Source organism: Ranitomeya variabilis, chromosome 5 (assembly GCF_051348905.1).
Source record: "Ranitomeya variabilis isolate aRanVar5 chromosome 5, aRanVar5.hap1, whole genome shotgun sequence".
Lineage (NCBI taxonomy): Eukaryota > Metazoa > Chordata > Amphibia > Anura > Dendrobatidae > Ranitomeya > Ranitomeya variabilis.
This window is the reverse complement of record NC_135236.1, coordinates 426,828,104-426,847,401: the sequence shown is the minus strand read 5'-3', so window position 1 is coordinate 426,847,401 and position 19,298 is coordinate 426,828,104. Positions and strand designations below refer to the sequence as shown.

General features: G+C 48.6%; 1 protein-coding gene across 2 annotated transcripts in view; it reads left to right on the top strand.

The window, feature by feature from the left end:
• Nucleotides 1-12,917: 12,917 nt before the first annotated feature.
• Nucleotides 12,918-19,298, top strand: part of ZFC3H1 (zinc finger C3H1-type containing) — a 79,819-nt gene continuing 73,438 nt past the window's right edge. For both annotated transcript variants that reach the window (XM_077265284.1, XM_077265283.1), the window contains exons 1-2: nucleotides 12,918-13,446; nucleotides 18,076-18,471. In XM_077265284.1, coding sequence (XP_077121399.1) covers nucleotides 13,026-13,446; nucleotides 18,076-18,471 — 817 coding nt within the window. In that variant the 5' untranslated portion in view covers nucleotides 12,918-13,025. The remainder of the gene's footprint in view (nucleotides 13,447-18,075; nucleotides 18,472-19,298) is intronic.

The following is a 19,298-nucleotide window of genomic DNA, read 5'->3' as shown; positions in this document are numbered from 1 at the left end:
CCGTGGCTCGGAGCCTATTCAGTGAGAGGCAGGATGGGAATGCGGTATTATAGAGCAGGGTCACACACTGGTCAGTGGCCATTCCCGGGCTGTGGCTCGGAGCCTATTCAGTGAGAGGCAGGATGGGAATGCGGTATTATAGAGCAGGGTCACATGCTAGTCAGTGGCCATTCCCGGGCCGTGGCTCGGAGCCTATTCAGTGAGAGGCAGGATGGGAATGCGGTATTATAGAGCAAGGTCACACACTAGTCAGTGGCCATTCCCGGGCCGTGGCTCGGAGCCTATTCAGTGAGAGGCAGGATGGGAATACGGTATTATAGAGCAGCATCACACACTGGTCAGTGGCCATTCCTGGGCCGTGGCTCGGAGCCTATTCAGTGAGAGGCAGAATGGGAATGCGGTATTATAGAGCAGGGTCACACACTGGTCAGTGGCCATTCCCGGGCCGTGGCTCGGAGCCTATTCAGTGAGAGGCAGGATGGGAATGCGGTATTATAGAGCAGGGTCACACACTAGTCAGTGGCCATTCCCGGGCCGTGGCTCGGAGCCTATTCAGTGAGAGACAGGATGGGAATACGGTATTATAGAGCAGCATCACACACTGGTCAGTGGCCATTCCCGGGCCGTGGCTCGGAGCCTATTCAGTGAGAGGCAGGACGGGAATGCGGTATTATAGAGCAGGGTCACACACTGGTCAATGGCCATTCCCGGGCCGTGGCTCGGAGCCTATTCAATGAAAGGCAGGATGGGAATGCGGTATTATAGACAGCGTCACACACTGGTCAGTGGCCATTCCCGGGCCGTGGCTCGGAGCCTATTCAGAGAGGTGTGATGGGAATGCGGTATTATAGAGCAGGGTCACACACTGGTCAGTGGCCATTCCCGAGCCATGCCTCGGAGTCTATTCAGTGAGAGGCAGGATGGGAATGCGGTATTATAGAGCAGGATCACACACTGGTCAGTGGCCATTCCCGAGCCCTGGCTGGGAGCCTATTCAGTGAGAGGCAGGATGGGAATGCGGTATTATAGAGCAGCATCACACACTGGTCAGTGGCCATTCCCGGGCTGTGGCTCGGAGCCTATTCAGTGAGAGGTGGGATGGGAATGCGGTATTATAGAGCAGGGACACACACTGGTCAGTGGCCATTCCGGGCTGTGGCTCAGAGCCTATTCAGCCAGAGGCAGAATAAGAATGCGGTATTATAGAGCAGGGTCACACACTGGTCAGTGGCCATTCCCGGGCTGTGGCTCGGAGCCTATTCAGTCAGAGGCAGGATGGGAATGCGGTATTATAGAGCAGGGTCACACACTGGTTAGTGGCCATTCCCGGGCCGTGGCTCGGAGCCTATTCAGTGAGAGGCAGGATGGGAATGCGGTATTATAGAGCAGGGTCACACACTGGTCAGTGGCCATTCCCGGGCCGTGGCTCGGAGCCTATTCAGTGAGAGGCAGGATGGAAATGCGTTATTATAGAGCAGCATCACACACTGGTCAGTGGCCATTCCCGGGCTGTGGCTCGGAGCCTATTCAGTTAGAGGCAGGATGGGAATGCGTTATTATAGAGCGGCATCACATACTGGTCAGTGGCCATTCCCGGGCTGTGGCTCGGAGCCTATTCAGTGAGAGGCAGGATGGGAATGCGGTATTATAGAGCAGGGTCACACACTGGTCAGTGGCCATTCCCGGGCTGTGGCTCGGAGCCTATTCAGTCAGAGGCAGGATGGGAATGCGTTATTATAGAGCAGCATCACATACTGGTCAGTGGCCATTCCCGGGCCGTGGCTCGGAGCCTATTCAGTGAGAGGCAGGATGGGAATGCGGTATTATAGAGCAGGGTCACACACTGGTCAGTGGCCATTCCCGGGCCGTGGCTCGGAGCCTATTCAGTGAGAGGCAGGATGGGAATGCGGTATTATAGAGCAGGGTCACACACTGGTCAGTGGCCATTCCCGGGTCGTGGCTCGGAGCCTATTCAGTGAGAGGCTGGATGGGAATGCGGTATTATAGAGCAGCGTCACACACTGGTCAGTGGCCATTCCCGGGCCGTGGCTCGGAGCCTATTCAGTGAGAGGCAGGATGGGAATGCGGTATTATAGAGCAGGGTCACACACTGGTCAGCGGCCATTCCCGGGCCGTGGCTCGGAGCCTATTCAGTGAGAGGCAGGATAGGAATGTGGTATTATAGAGCAGGGTCACACACTGGTCAGTGGCCATTCCCGGGTCGTGGCTCGGAACCTGTTCAGTGAGAGGCTGGATGGGAATGCGTTATTATAGAGCAGGGTCACACACTGGCCAGTGGCCATTCCCGGGCCGTGGCTGGGAGCCTATTCAGTCACACGCGCATTAGTAGCACTGCTTTAAAGGGAATCTGTCACCCCCAAAATCGAAGGTGAGCTAAGCCCACCAGCATCAGGGGCTTATCTACAGCATTCTGTAATGTTGTAGATAAACCCCGATGTATTATTATTATTTATTATTATTATTATTATTATTCATTTTTATAGCGCCATTTATTCCATGGCGCTTTACATGTGAAATACGGGGCAAGTATAGACAAATACATTAAACATGAGCAAAAAACAAGGCACACGGGTACATTAGGAGGGAGGACCCTGCCCGCGAGGGCTCACAATCTGCAGGGGATGGGTGATGATACACTAGGAGAGGGCAGAGCTGGTTGTGCGGCGGTTCAGTTGGTTCAGGATCACTGCAGGCTGTAGGCTTGTCGGAAGAGGTGAGTCTTCAGGTTCTTTTTGAAAGTTTCTATGGTAGGCGAGAGTCTGATGTGCTGGGGTAGAGAGTTCCAGAGTATGGGGGAAGCACGGGAGAAGTCTTGGATGCGGTTGTGGGAAGAGGAGATGAGAGGTGTGGAGATCAGACTGAAAGAATCCATTGTGTCTTTCTCCTGAGACATCTGGCTTATTTCAAGAAACTTAAGCAAAGTTGACATTTCCTTTTATGGACGCATTCCTTCTTGACTATTGTAACCTTTTACCTACATACCAGAAGTTGAACCTTATCTCTAGTATAGACTGTTTTTGTAAAAGGATGTGAAATATGAGCGCTTGTGCGCATGTCTGTAAATGTATGACTCTTTTCTATAAAAAGGAGGGGGTAGAGCCCAGTGAGTCAGACGTGCTCCAGGGCTATCCCTGTCTATGAACACACAACCTTTTGTGCTGCGTGTCATTTCACTCGGATCCCTACCTCTAGTAAGCCAGGGACTGAGAAGGACTTAACATTACTTTGGCGCACCGAACAGGGACCTGAGGTGAGAGTATTTGCTCGAGATTTACCTGCGGATACGGACAACGGAGATCTGGGATAATGGACGGCAAATGAACTGAAAAACCTGGCCAGGTAAGAGACATTATTAGTTCTCTTTTATCTGCCCTGTATTATCCGAAAGATCTCTATGAGCCGTGTCACGCTGGGTTAGTCTAGTAGTGAGTAGATACCTATAAAACTCGGGTTACCATATTGTATAGATTTATGAGTCCTGTCCCTGGCAGTGTGTGAACAGTGTGAAGGTTGTGGTATGTTGTGAAAGAAGAGCAAAAGTGCGTAGAAAAATAAGCCGAAATAGTTGGGGTATAAGCCTTATACACGGAAGTCAGCCTAACTGGGTCATGTGGTTGCGTCCTTCTGGGAGACCTCCGCCCATGCTTGACTCTCAATTAAGTGCTTAACCTCCTTCATTTCTGGATAAGGTTTGATAGAATGAGCCCAGGACGCGGTTTCATGAGCCTGGGACAAGTATGATATCTGAGACTGAGAGTTTTGTGATCTGTTTGGTGTTGCTGATCCTGTTTGCGTGCATTGTAGGAATCAAGTTTATTCTGCACATTAGAAAGAACGGAGCAGATCAGCCCTTCAATATTTTAGCTCCTTAGGAGAGAAGGCAACGAGACGCCACCAACAGAGGAAGTGGTTGTCCAAACGTCACCTAGGGTAGTCATAGCTAATATTGAAAAGAAAAATGGGAAATAAACAGACAAAAACCGTCTTAGGACAAGTGGAAGCAGCAGATATCATACAGGAAAGATGTGGAAAGACAGTCAGAAGGCAGATTAGAAGGGTAAGAGAAAAATTGGGAATTTCAGAAGCACTTATGTTCAGTACAGAATGGGAAAAACTGAGTAAAGAACGAGGTGGAATTATCAAAGACAATGGGTGGGAAGAAATCATACACTGTATGATAGAGGTCTCAAAAACAGCTAAAGAGGAGAATTGGAAGTACGATCCAGACACTTCCAAATGGATCATGGGGAAGGGAAAAAGTTGTGACATAATCCCGCCACCTTACCTAGATCCAAAAGCCCAATCATTTGTACCATCTGGAAGAGTAGAAGGAGGAAAACAATTTCCAGCCTTGTATCCCAATCTTGGTGGGGTAGGAGGATGGGAATGTTCACACTGTGGACAACAAAATCCAGATTGGAGAAATGATTGCCTAGCCTGTGGTACACCTAGATATGGCGCTGTACTTGCCCCTGTTAGGGTAGTACCAAGACCCTTTAGGGAACCTGGTGCTGACGGAGTAATGAACACCAGATATCATCAGACCAGAAAATACTTTCCTTGGTCCCCTGCTGAGGGTATGTCCCTCCTGCATAATGCGCCTGATCCCACTCAATATCCTATCCGATTTGCACAATACATACAACAAATCATGCAGACTCATGCTGGGGTCTGGGCGGACGGGGAAGAATTATGTAGAATGAAAATGTCCCCCGGACTTTTTCAGGAATTATTGACACACCTACAGCCCAATAGACCAGTGGCAGAAGGGGGTGCCTTACAGACAGAAGCATCAGGTACCCAGTTCACAGAGGCATTAATAATTTTCATGAGAGGAAAACAGAGGGAAAGGGGATCTACGGGTGTGATTATGCAGAAATTTGGGCAAAGTATTGAAGAATATAGTCAAGAACTAGAAAATAGCTTTAGGGATGAAGGATTGGATTTGACTGATGCTTCAGTAAGGAGACTTTTTACAAAACAATTAATAGAGGGGCTAGATCCGAAAATCAGAGAAAAATTTAAATCCTCTACTCCAGATTGGAGAACAATTGAACAACCAAATATTGTGAAACAACGATGTTTAGGAATAGCCATGGATATGAGAGAGAATCGTAAGCCTGTTAGAATAGCACAAGCTAATACAGGAGGAAGAGTGAGACACAATTTTCTTTGCCACTACTGTAAAAAGCCAGGTCATTTCCAAAGAGAGTGCAGGAAGAAGTTGGCAGATATAAAGTCAGGCAAATTTGTTCCCAGAAATAACCCTCCCCAAACGGACAACCAGCAGAAATCTACCATCATAGATGGTCCCATACCAGATTCAGATTGACTCGATGTGTTACAAACTTCCCTACCAGCTAGAAGACCTATGATACAGGTGAATGTGGGGGGGAGAGAGATTCCATTTTTGATAGATACAGGTGCAACTTCCTCAATTTTGAATCAAGATTTTCTTCCGAATCCGGAAGATATTTCAGAACAAACAACTTTTGCTGAGGGTTATGATGGGGTAATTCGAACACTGCCATATACTGTGGCCCTAGAGGTCTCATTAGGACCTAAATGTTTTGCATCCAGATTTTTGTATGCCAGAGGTGCCCCAACATGTCTGTTAGGAACTGATGTCCTAAAGAAATTAGAAGCTAACATCAATTTTAGGGAAGATGGCACAGTTATGCTGACTATCCCTGATGATGCAGAAACATTAGAACAATATGTTAGAATTCAGGCTTTTGAGGATTATACTGAAGAAAAAGAGTACACCACAGATCTAGATCTCTCAATGATCCCAGAAACACTGTGGGCACAGGGTGACACTGATGTGGGATTATTGCATATTTCTCCTGTAAAACTATCTGTGCAACCAGGAACTGTTCTCCCACAGCTCAGACAATACCCTGTGAGTGCCCAGCAGGAACTAGCAATTACAAAACAGATAGAGGAATACAGAGAGAAAGGAGTTTTGGTAGAGATACAATCACCTGCTAACACTCCTCTGTATCCAGTCAAGAAGAGAACTCTTGATAAGGGTTCTATGCCCAAATATCGTATGGTACATGATCTAAGAGAAATAAACAAAGTTCTAGATCCAATCACCCCAGTTGTACCCAATCCTCATACGTTACTATCACAGATACCAGCCAGTTCTCAAGTGTTTACTGTAATAGATCTTTCAAATGCATTTTTCTCGGTTCCTTTACACCAAGATAGTTGGCATTTGTTTGCATTTACATTTAAGGGCAAACAGTTGGCGTGGACACGCCTTCCACAGGGAATGATACACTCCCCTACTCTTTATTCAAATGCCCTACAAACAGTCCTCCAGAGGTTTGAACCCGAACCACAGGTAGTAATTTTGCAGTATGTGGATGACATACTACTTTGCTGCCCAGATCTAGAAACTGCAGAAAGGTCCACTGTGAGTTTACTATGTTTTCTAGAAAAAGAAGGGTGTAAAGTGAATAGACAAAAGCTACAAGTTTGTCAGATCAAAGTGGTCTTTCTAGGTCATTGCATTTCTCAAGGTAAAAAGCATCTTACACCTCAAAGAACTGAAGCAATAAGACAGATGAATGAGCCTAGAAATCATAAACAGCTACGTGCATTTTTAGGAATAGTGTCTCATTGTAGACAATGGATTATACATGCCAGTCAACTAATGCAATCACTGTATGACTGTGTAAAAAGTGAACCTTATTTGTTGACAAAAGAAGGTCAGATTTCGTTCCAACAATTAAAAGATGCCCTTGTTTCAGCTCCAGCGTTGGGGCTACCAGACTACACCAAACCATTTCAGCTTATGGCTGCAGAAGTTGATTCTCATGCTACAGGAGTTCTTACCCAGAAGCATGCAGGGAAACAAAGACCAATTGCATATCTTTCAGCAAGGTTAGATCCCGTAGCTAGAGCAGCGCCAACCTGTGTACGTGTAGTTGTTGCTGTCTCACTATTGTTGGACAAAGCATCAGAAATTGTCCTAGAGTATCCACTCACAGTTCAAACTACACATGATGTTTATGGGATATTAAACCAGGTCCAACCAAAACACATTTCCATGGCCAGACATTTGCGGCTACAGTGTTCTTTGCTGCTCCCCTCTACTATCACATTTGCAAGGCTTCAGACTCTTAATTTAGCAACACTGCTACCTCTCGAGTCTGAAGGGGGGGAATAAGGACACTGATCCACACGCAAATTTTTTCCCTACAGACACACATGATTGTACAGAGCTCATTTTACAAGAAACGGTAGGCTTACCCAATGTATCCGAAACACCACTTCAAAATCCAGATTTAGAGCTGTTTATAGACGGTAGTAGGTTTGCAGATGACACAGGTAACTTCCATACAGGGTATGCAGTTGTGTCAGAATCTGAAACTCTCAAAGCAGAACCACTTCCACCAAAACAGTCTGCACAAGAAGCAGAACTAACAGCATTGATTGAAGCGCTAAAAATAGCTGAGAATCAGACAGCTAATATATACACTGATTCTAGGTATGCACATGGTATTGTGTTTGATTTTGGAGTAATCTGGAGAGCTAGAGGTTACATGACAGCGTCAGGACAACCTGTAAAACATGCTTCTTTGATCAAACAGATCTTAGAGGCTGCACAAGAAACAAAAGAAGTAGCAGTAATTAAGGTAGCTGCACATGTGAGACTCGACACTAGGGAATCTAGGGGAAATGATAGGGCTGATAAAGCAGCCAAAGCAGCGGCAGTCAAACCCTTACGACAGGTTCATACTGTAAACCTCACAGAAAATACTGAAGATAGACTGAGACAAGCACAGGAAGATGCAGGAGAAGAGGAGAGGGATAGATGGAAAAAGGAAGGGGCAGAAGAACAAGCAGGAATTTGGAAGAAAGATGGACTAATATGTCTACCTAGAGCCTGGTACCCGATTGTAGTTGGTGGACTGCACCACCCTACTCATGTGTCTGCAAATGCAATGACACTACTGGCAAAGCAAGTCTGGTTGGCTCCAGGTTTTGGCAACTATGCAAGAGACTATTGTGCTGCATGCGCTATATGCCTGGCACATAATCCCGGACAGACAACAAAGACCCCTATGAAGCACCACATCCGACCTCTCTATCCGTTTCAGCGATCAGCTGCCAAAAAGTAATGGGTATGAGTATGTGTTGGTATGTGTGGACATGTTCTCGGGGTGGCCAGAGGCCTATCCAGTTCGGAAGGCTTCAGCTAAAAACACTGCTGTAAAGCTAGTTGCCGAACTGATACCCCGTTACGGTCTCCCTGAAGTGATCGAGTCAGATAGGGGTACTCATTTCACTGGAGAAATATTTCAAAATGTACTGAAAATGTTGGGTGTTGAAAGTCAGTTACACACTCCGTATCATCCTCAAAGTTCTGGTAAGGTGGAACGCATGAATGGAACTTTAAAATTAAAAATACAGAAAGCCATGGCTGAAACAGGAAAGCCTTGGACAGAATGCCTTCCACTGGCCCTTTACTCAATACGCAATACCCCAAGGGGTAAGACTAAACTGTCTCCATATGAAATTTTGTTTGGTAGGACTGCCAATTTAGGATGTTATTTTCCACAGCAACTTGTGTTAAATATTGAGTCATTGACTTCTTATGTACAAAATCTTCAGAAACAATTAACTAAGGTGCATGCACAAGTTTTTGCTTCCCTTCCAGATCCTGACAACATTGAAGGAAGTCACAAGTTGGAACCAGGTGATCAAGTCTATGTAAAAAGACACACCAGAAAGGCTCTAGAACCAAGGTTTGACGGACCCTTCCAAGTCCTGTTGACAACACCTACATCAGTCAAGCTTGAAGTATACTGCCGTATAAAGAAAAAAAGAATGAACAAACTTATTGCAAAACAAAGAAAAGGTTGCGAGAGTTAAACGGAAGAATTAATACTAGATTTGATTCTCTTATTGAATACAAGCATGTACATGTGTAATACCAAAAATAAAGGCTTTGTCTTTAGCCCTGTGGTAATAAAAATAAAAGAATATGTCAAAGGGGGGAATTGTGGAGATCAGACTGAAAGAATCCATTGTGTCTTTCTCCTGAGACATCTGGCTTATTTCAAGAAACTTAAGCAAAGTTGACATTTCCTTTTATGGACGCATTCCTTCTTGACTATTGTAACCTTTTACCTACATACCAGAAGTTGAACCTTATCTCTAGTATAGACTGTTTTTGTAAAAGGATGTGAAATATGAGCGCTTGTGCGCATGTCTGTAAATGTATGACTCTTTTCTATAAAAAGGAGGGGGTAGAGCCCAGTGAGTCAGACGTGCTCCAGGGCTATCCCTGTCTATGAACACACAACCTTTTGTGCTGCGTGTCATTTCACTCGGATCCCTACCACTAGTAAGCCAGGGACTGAGAAGGACTTAACATTACGGAGTAGAGAAGGAGGTCTTGAGAGGATCGGAGGTTGCGTGTTGGTAGGTACCGGTTGATCATGTCACAGATGTATGGAGGAGATAGGTTGTGGATGGCTTTGTAGGTCATTGTGAGGGTTTTGAACTGGAGTCTCTGGGCAATAGGAAGCCAGTGAAGGGCTTGGCATAGGGGAGAGGCTGGGGAATAGCGGGGAGGCAGGTAGATTAGTCGAGCAGCAGAGTGTAGGATGGATTGGAGTGGTGCCAGAGGGGAGTCCAGAGAGTAGGAGGTTGCAGTAGTCGAGGCGGGAGATGATAATGGCATGCACTAGTGTCTTTGTGGTGTCACGGTCAAGGAATGCGCGGATCCGGCAAATGTTTTTGAGTTTGAGGCGGCAGGAGGAGGCAAGGGCTTGGATATGTGGCTTGAAAGAGAGGGCAGAGTCGAGGATCACCCCGAGGCACCGGGCGTGTGGGACTGGGGAAAGTGAGCAGCCATTGACATTGATGGATAGGTCTGGTGGAGGGGTAGAGTGAGATGGGGGAAAGATGATGAATTCTGTTTTATCCATGTTCAGTTGTAGAAAGCGAGCAGAAAAGAAGGCTGAAATAGCAGACAGACAGTGCGGGATTTTGGTAAGTAAGGAGGTGAGGTCAGGTCCGGATAGGTAGATCTGCGTGTCATCAGCATAGAGATGGTACTGCATACCGTGGGATTCTATGAGCTGTCCCAGACCGAAGGTGTAGATGGAGAAGAGTAGGGGTCCTAGAACAGAGCCTTGAGGAACACCAACTGACAAGGGGCGAGGTGAGGAGGTGGTGTGGCGGAGGGAGACACTGAATGTCCGAACTGTCAGATATGATGAGATCCAGGAAAGGGCCAAGTCTGTGATGCCAAGAGATGAGAGGATTTGTAGCAGAAGGGAGTGGTCCACAGTGTCAAAGGCAGAAGACAGGTCCAGGAGAAGGAGGACAGAGTAGTGTCGTTTGTTCCTGGCAGTTAGTAGGTCATTGGTGACTTTAGTTAGGGCAGTTTCAGTTGAGTGATGGGAACGGAAGCCAGATTGTAATCGATCAAAGAGGGAGCAGGAGGAGAGGTGAGAGGACAGTTCAAGATGGATGTGTTGCTCCAGCAATTTGGAGGCATAAGGAAGAAGAGATATCGGGCGATAGCTAGACACAGAGGATGGGTCGAGGGAGGGCTTTTTGAGGATGGGTGTGATCTTGGCATGTTTGAAGGATGAGGGGAAGACACCTGTTGTGAGTGAGAGGTTGAAGAGGTGCGTTAGGGTTGGGATGAAGACCGTGGAAAGGTTAGGGATGAGGTGAGATGGGAGCGGGTCGAGCGTGCAGGTGGTGAGGTGTGATCTCGACAGGAGGGTGGAGAGCTGATCTTCTGTCATGGTGGAGAAGCTGGTTTTGGAGGAGCAGGGGTGAGCAGCTAAGAGGGGCAGTGGGCGCTGTGGGCCAAAGCTTTCTCTGATCGTATCGATCTTCTGTTTAAAGAAAGAGGCAAAGTCTTCAGCAGAAATGAGAGGGGAGGGAGGGGGTGCAGGGGGACGGAGTAGAGAATTGAAAGTGTTGAAAAGCTGTTTAGGGTTGTGAGACAGGGAGGATATGAGAGATGAGAAGTAAGTTTGTTTTGCGGCAGTGAGCGCGGACTTGAAGCTGGCGAGGGACTGCTTGTATGCGGTGAAGTGGTCAGCAGAGCGGGATCGCTTCCATCTTCGCTCAGCGATCCTGGAAGCCCGTCTCAGTTCTTTAGTCAGGCTGGTCAGCCAGGGCTGCCTGTTGACTGTACGAGTTTTGCTATGCATGAGCGGGGCGGCCGAATTGAGTGTTGCTGTTATTGTGGCGTTATAAAAAGCAGCAGCATTTGTGTCATGAAGGGAGGCTATGTCGGTAAGAGGGAGAAGGGACTCAGAGAGTGATTGTAAGTTGAGATGTTTGAGATTTCTGCGAGGGAGTTCGTGGAGTGGGGGTTGCACACTAGGAGAGGAGAGGGAAGAGAATGTCAGTAGGTTGTGGTCAGACAGGGGGAGGGGTGAGTTAGTGAGATTAGTAAGGGAGCAGAGGCGGGTGAAGACGAGGTCCAGCGTGTGGCCATCTTTGTGAGTGGCCTCAGAGGACCATTGAGTGAGGCCAAAGGAGGCAGTCAGTGATAAAAGTTTAGAGGCAGTTGAGGTGGAAGTGTCAATCGGGATGTTGAAATCACCCATGATGATAGTGGGGATGTCAACAGAGAGGAAATGAAGTAGCCATGTGGTGAAGTGGTCGAGAAAGGTGGAGATGGCTAGTTCTGGGGGGGCGGTAGATGACAGCCAGCTGGAGGTTGGAGGGGAAATAGATGCGGATGGAGTGCACCTCAAATGAGGGAAGAGTAGCGGAGGGTGGTAGCGGGATTGGAGTGAAGGAGCAGGTGTCAGACAGGAGCAAGCCAACCCCTCCACCACGTTTGTTGGTGGAGCGAGAGGTGTGAGAGAGGTGGAGACCGCCGTAGGAAAGCGCAGCTGGAGAGGCTGAGTCAGAGGGGGTGAGCCAGGATGTAACCTGAAAGATGAGAAAAACAGGTTAGATTATACTTACCCAGGGGTGGTCCCGCTGCGGTCCGGTCCGATGGGCGTCGTCCTCTTCTTGTCTTCACTCTGCGGCTCCGGCGCACTTCATCTGTCCTGTTGAGGGCAGTGCAGGCTCCGGGAAAGGTCAGAGAGGCCCAGTGCCAGTGCACTGCAGTACTTTGCTCTGCCCTCCACAGAGCCGCAGCGTGAAGACAAGAGGACGTCATCCTATGAAGCTAGGAGGCCCTGGACTGGACCGCGATGCCCATCGGACCTGACCGCAGCAGGACCGCCCCTGGGTGAGTATAATCTAACCTCTTTTTCTCATCTTTCAGGATACATCGGGGGCTTATCTACAACATTCCAGAATGCTGTAGATAAGCCCCTGATGCCGGTGGGCTTAGCTCACCTTCCATTTTGGGGGTGACAGGTTATTATTATTATTATTTATTATTATAGCGCCATTTATTCCATGGCGCTTTACATGTGAGGAGGGGTATACATAATAAAAACAAGTACAATAATATTGACCGATACAAGTCACAACTGGAACAGGAGGAGAGAGGACCCTGCCCGCGAGGGCTCACAATCTACAAGGGATGGGTGAGGATACAGTAGGTGAGGATAGAGCTGGTCGTGCAGCAGTTTGGTCGATTGGTGGTTACTGCAGGTTGTAGGCTTGTCAGGTTCCCTGTAAGTGAGGATTACACAACCATTATGACATAGATTTGTAAAGTAAGTATACCAATCTCATCAGGTCTAGACATATGTTTACTAATGTATGCAGGTCATGTGTGGGTTCTCCGTCCATGCCGGCAGGTGTGATTAGTTGCTCTCCTCAGTCCTCCCATGCCTGTGGCCGTGGGGTGAGGACTAGCAGGAATGTTCTCGCTTTCATTTCTGCAGCCTGACGTATTAGTATCCAAACGGGAAGTCAAGCACCCAGCGCAGCAGTGACGTCACGGGGATGGAAGCAATCTCGCGAGAACTCCGCTAGTCTGGCCTGGACTCGGGAGCTCGCTGGTCGCGGTAGCCGAGTGTTCCGTGCGCCGCCTCAGACAGCTGTGCGCCATGACCCAGCCAGCCGGCCGCTCGGCTTCTCCCAGAGAAGAGGGGGAGCTGGAGGACGGCGAGATCAGCGATGACAGCGTCAGACCCGACAGCCCGAAGCCCGTCCGCCACCGGCCCAGTAACCGAGCAGTGCCGCACCAGTACCGGGCTCGTCCTTCATCACGGCCGCTGCTGCCCACACCGCACGTCTACAGGCCCAAGGAGCAGTACCGGCTTCCTCCCCGCCTCCCGCAGCCCTCGTCCATGGGGGACATCGGCTCCAGGCCTTCCTTCTGGGAGCGCAGTCATGACACACTGGGCCGGATCCGCTCCCGGGGCAGAGGGGGGCGATTCTGGGAGCGAGAATGGATGGACCGAGGTGTGAAGCCCGGGGGGCCGAGACAGAGCAACTGCGGCTGGAGAGACCCTTCCCCCAGAAAACGTATCCTTGGTCCTGGTGTGAGGGCATCAGACAGCCCGGTGCCCTGAGGGTGAGGGGTCCGGTAGCCATTGCCCCAGGGGTCAGGGTAGATGGAGATGCCATACACATGGGAGGCAGACAGGACGGTGCCCTGAGGGTGAGGGGCCCGGCAGCCATTGCCCCAGGGGGTCAGGGTAGATGGAGATGCCATACACATGGGAGGCAGACAGGACGGTGCCCTGAGGGTGAGGGGCCCGGCAGCCATTGCCCCAGGGGTCAGGGTAGATGGAGATGCCATACACATGGGAGGCAGACAGGACGGTGCCCTGAGGGTGAGGGGTCCGGCAGCCATTGCCCCAGGGGTCAGGGTAGATAGAAATGCCATACATATGGGAGGCAGACAGCCCGGTGCCCTGAGGGTGAGGGGTCCGGCAGCCATTGCCCCAGGGGTCAGGGTAGATGGAGATGCCATACACATGGGAGGCAGACAGGTCGGTGCCCTGAGGGTGAGGGGCCCGGCAGCCATTGCCCCAGGGGTCAGGGTAGATAGAAATGCCATACACATGGGAGGCAGACAGCCCGGTGCCCTGAGGGTGAGGGGTCCGGCAGCCATTGCCCCAGGGGTCAGGGTAGATAGAAATGCCATACACATGGGAGGCAGACAGCCCGGTTCCCTGAGGGTGAGGGGTCCGGCAGCCATTGCCCCAGGGGTCAGGGTAGATGGAGATGCCATACACATGGGAGGCAGACAGGTCGGTGCCCTGAGGGTGAGGGGCCCGGCAGCCATTGCCCCAGGGGTCAGGGTAGATAGAAATGCCATACACATGGGAGGCAGACAGCCCGGTATCCTGAGAGTGAGGGGCCCGGCAGCCATTGCCCCAGGGGTCAGGATAGATGGAGATGCCATACACATGGGAGGCAGTCAGGTCGGTGCCCTGAGGGTGAGGGGCCCGGCAGCCATTGCCCCAGGGGTCAGGGTAGATAGAAATGCCATACACATGGGAGGCAGACAGGACGGTGCCCTGAGGGTGAGGGCTCCGGCAGCCATTGCCCCAGGGGTCAGGGTAGATAGAAATGCCATACACATGGGAGGCAGACAGACCGGTGTCCTGAGAGTGAGGGGTCCGGCAGCCATTGCCCCAAGGGTCAGGATAGATGGAGATGCCATACACATGGGAGGCAGACAGGTCGGTGCCCTGAGGGTGAGGGGCCCGGCAGCCATTGCCCCAGGGGTCAGGGTAGATAGAAATGCCATACACATGGGAGGCAGACAGCCCGGTGTCCTGAGAGTGAGGGGCCCGGCAGCCATTGCCCCGGGGGGGGGGGGGGGTCAGGGTAGATAGAAATGCCATACACATGGGAGGCAGACAGCCCGGTGTCCTGAGGGTGAGGTGCCCGGCAGCCATTGCCTCAGGGGTCAGGGTAGATAGAAATGCCATACACATGGGAGGCAGACAGCCCCTTTGTCCTGAGGGTGAGGGTCCCGGCAGCCATTGCCCCAGGGGTCAGGGTAGATGGAGATGTCATACACATGGGAGGCAGACAGCCCGGTGTCCTGAGGGTGAGGGGCCCGGCAGCCATTTCTCCAGTGGTCAGGGTAGATAGAAATGCCATACACATGGGAGGCAGACAGGACGGTGCCCTGAGGGTGAGGTGCCCGGCAGCCATTGTCCCAGTGGTCAGAGTAGATGGAGATGCCATACACATGGCAGGCAGACAGGATGGTGCACTGAGGATGAGGGGCCCTGCAGCCATTGCCCCAGTTGTCAGGGTATATCAAGATGCCATACATATTGGAGGCAGATGGCATAGTGCTCTGAGCATGGGGTGCCCGACAGCCATTGCCCTAGTAGTGAGGGTAGATGGAGATGCCATACATATGGGAGGCTGATGACATGGTGCCCAACAGGTATTTCTCCAGTGGCCTGGATATATGTAAATGCCAATGGCATTGGTCTGGTGGTCAGGGTATATCTAGGTGCCATACATAGGGGAGGCAGACGGTATGGCGTCCAGCTGCATTGCCCAGTGGTCAGGGTAATATGTAGATGCTATACACATGGGAGGCAGATTTCATGGTGCCCAGCAGTCATTGCCCCCAGTAGTCAGGATATATGTAATGCCCATAGACAGTATATATGGGAATGTTTATTGCTTTGCAGTCATTGACCCAGTTGTCAAGCTATATGAAAATGCCATACGCATACATGGTTTACTGTAGTGTGCAGCTGTTGGCATGGAGTGCAGCAGTTGTTGGGCCGGGTAGTCTGAATATACAGCGGGTACGGAAAGTATTCAGACCCGTTTAAATGTTTCACTCTGTTTCATTGCAGCCATTTGGTAAATTCAAAAAAGGTTCATTTGTTTTCTCATTAATGTACACTCTGCACCCTATCTTGACTGAAAAAAAACAAATGTAGAAATTTTTGCAAATTTATTAAAAAAGAAAAACTGAAATCACATGGTCATAAGTACTGTATTCAGACCCTTTGCTCAGATGCTCATATTTGTTACATGCTGTCCATTTCCTTGTGATCCTCCTTGAGATTGTTTTACTCCTTCATTGGAGGCCAGCTGTGTTTAACTAAACTGATAGGACTTCATTTGGACCGGCACACAACTGTCTATATAAGATCTCACAGCTCACAGTGCATGTCGACCAAATGGGAATCATGAGATCAAAGGAACTGGCCAAGGAGCCAGAATTGTGGCAAGGCACAGCTCTGGCCAAGGTTACAAAAGAAATTCTGCAGTACTCAAGGTTCCTAACAGCACAGTGGCCTCCATAATCCTTAAATGGAAGAAGTTTGGGACCACCAGAAGTCTTCCTAGACCTGAGCAATTATGGGAGAAGAGCCTTGGTGAGAGAGGTAAAGAACCCCAAGATCACTGTGGCTGAGCTCCAGAGATGCAGTAGGGAGATGGGAGAAAGTTTCACAAAGTCAACTATCACTGCAGCCCTCCACCAGCCAGTCCTTTACGGCACAGTGACCCGACAGAAGCCTCTCCTCAGTGCAAGACCTATGAAAGCCTGCATGGGGTTTTGTAAAAAACAAACAAACAGATGAATGACTCCCAGAGTATGAGAAATAAGATTCATTGGTCTGATGAGATGAAAATAGACCTTTTTGGTGATAATTCTAAGCGGTATGTGTGGAGAAAACCAGGCACTGCTCATCACCTGCTCAATACAATCCCAACAGTGAAACGTGGTGGAAGCATCATGCTATGGGGGTGTTTTTTGGCTGCAGGGACAGGAGGACTGGTTGTCATTGAAGGAAACATGAATGCGGCCAAGTACAGAGATATCCTGGATGAAAACTTCTTCCAGAGTGCTCTGGCTGAAGGTCCACCTAGGTCCAACAAGACAAGGACCCTAAACACACAGCTAAAATAACAAAGGAGTGACTTCAGAACAACTCTGTGACCATTCTTGACTGGCCCTTCCAGAGCCCTGGCCTAAACACAATTGAGCATCTCTGGAGAGACCTGAAAATGGCTGTCCACCAATGTTCACCATCCAACCTGATGGAACTGGAGAGGATCTGCACCAAATCCAGGTGTGAAAAACTTGTTGCATCATTCCCAAGAAGACTCATGGCTGTTCTAGGTCAAAAGGGTGCTTCTATTCAATACTGAGCAAAGGGTCTGAATACTTATGACCATGTGATATTTTAGTTTTTCTTTTTTAGTAACTTTGCAAACATTTCTACATTTGTTATTTTTCAGTCAAGATGGGGTGCAGAGTGTACATTAATGAGAAAAAAAGAACTTTTTTGAATTTACCAAATGGCTGCAATGAAAGAGTTACAAATTTAAAGGGGTCTGAATACTTTCCGTACCCACTGTATGGAGATGCCATACACATGGGAGATTGTATGGTGCCTTGAGGTTCCCAGTAGGCATTGCTCCAGTAGTCAGGACATCTATATATGCCATACACATGGTAGACAGACTGCAGGGTGCCCAGCAGGCATTGCCTCAGGTAATCAGGATATATGAAGGTGCCATACATGTGGGGGGACCATATGGTGCCCCTGAGGTACTCGGCAGGCACTGCTCCATACACATGGGTGACTGCAGTGTTAAGTCAATAAATAGCATGGTGTGCAGGTGGTCTGGATATATGGAGATGCCATATACATGGTTGACTGTATGGCATACTGCCAGCTGTGGAGAGTATGCCATTGACCCAACAAGTATTCTTGTGTCCTCTATCAGCCAATGTGGATGAATGGTATTGGTGGGTGGAGGGGAGGTTAATCCAAATAGTAAAGCAAGTCAGCACCTCCACCGTTTCCGATCTCAAGTCAGGCAGTACTAGAGGTCAGGCACCTTAAAGGGTTTTTCCATTAATGGCGTATACTGGGACAGCGCTGTAAATGTCTGAGATGAGAAAAACACTTTAAGGTTCAAATATAATGTGAACAGTTGTAAAGAATAGGCTCTAGCTGAGATCATGGGGGTGTTTGATGATTTCCGTGGGTCTGAAGTTTGTGGAGTGTGGTAGGAGGGCAGTCTTTCATTGTCTGCCTCTTGAGACGTTTACTACCTAATACTCTAGATCTCGGTTTGGTAAGGGACTGTTCTATTTAGTATGGACCACTGCAGCCCTCTTTCATAGTTATGTTTTCTAAGCAAGGCCTTCAGTTAAAGGAAGATCCCCACCAAGAAAATCTGCTCACGCTGAGGATGAAAGCTTTGAGGAACTGCTCCTAAAATATAAGCAGATTAAACTGGAACTTGAGTCAATCAACAAGAATGAGAAACTTGTCCTCAAGGAAGAACCTGCAAAAGAAGAAGTGAGCGTTGTGCAAAGCAGCGCGGAGCCTCCTGCGCCTGAACAACAAAGAGTTGTGGAAGACGTGGCCCCTGTAATTGCCGAGAAGCCACCAGTAAAGGCATTTCAGGCGTTTGAGCTTAAACCTCTTAGACAAAAGTTAAAACCAATCGCTGAAATAAAGAAACAGATCATCTTGGAAGAATCCAAGCCATCCGAAAGTGCACCCGAAGAAAAGGAGGTGCAAAGTACTGTCTGTGCAGAGGGTACGTCCACGTGTGCTACTATTGATCCCGTGCATAGGGTAGAGACAGCCTACACAGGGTTTTATCTTCTTCTACCTGTACTTCCAAGCTGGGGTCCGCATGTGTGCAGGGGGCTCCACTTGCTTCACACACACCACCTGCCTGTAACTGTAGCAGCTGGCTGGTTATCTATAGAACATGCATGAAAAAAAATTAAAAACCTTAAAAATGAAATTCAAATTAAACATTTGGCATTGTGGTGTCTGTGAAAGTATGATCTATCAACATATAACAATTATACACTCATGATAAAGCGGATAAAAAACAATGTCAAATTTTTTTCCTTTCAGTTGAACCTCTCTTAAAAATGAGATGAAAAGAGACCAAAATGTATGTACGCCATAATGGTATCAATACAAACGATAACCCAGCATGTGGAAAGCTAGTGTTTGTTTGGCTCCATTGCTGGGAGTATGAAAAATTGGGGGACAAAAAATTGTCTGCAAAGTTCTGAATCTTTTTTTTATTAATCATGAAATAATAAAACCGTATACATGTTTTGTATTGCTTTTATCATACTAGCCTGAAGAATCGTACTGCCAGGTCATTTTTATCCTACTATGAAGACCGTAAAAATGAAACACTGGCAAAAAATGCATTTTTGTTTTCAACATGTAATTTGGAATCCCCCCCCCCCCTCTTTTTTCATTACATCATTTGCTGCAATAAATGGCGTTAATCAAATTGCAACCCACTTTGCATACACGTCCTCATGCAGCTATATCGATAGGAAGGGGAGAAAACAACAAACTGCCCTGTCCTTAATGTGTTAATGGCGTGTATGCAGA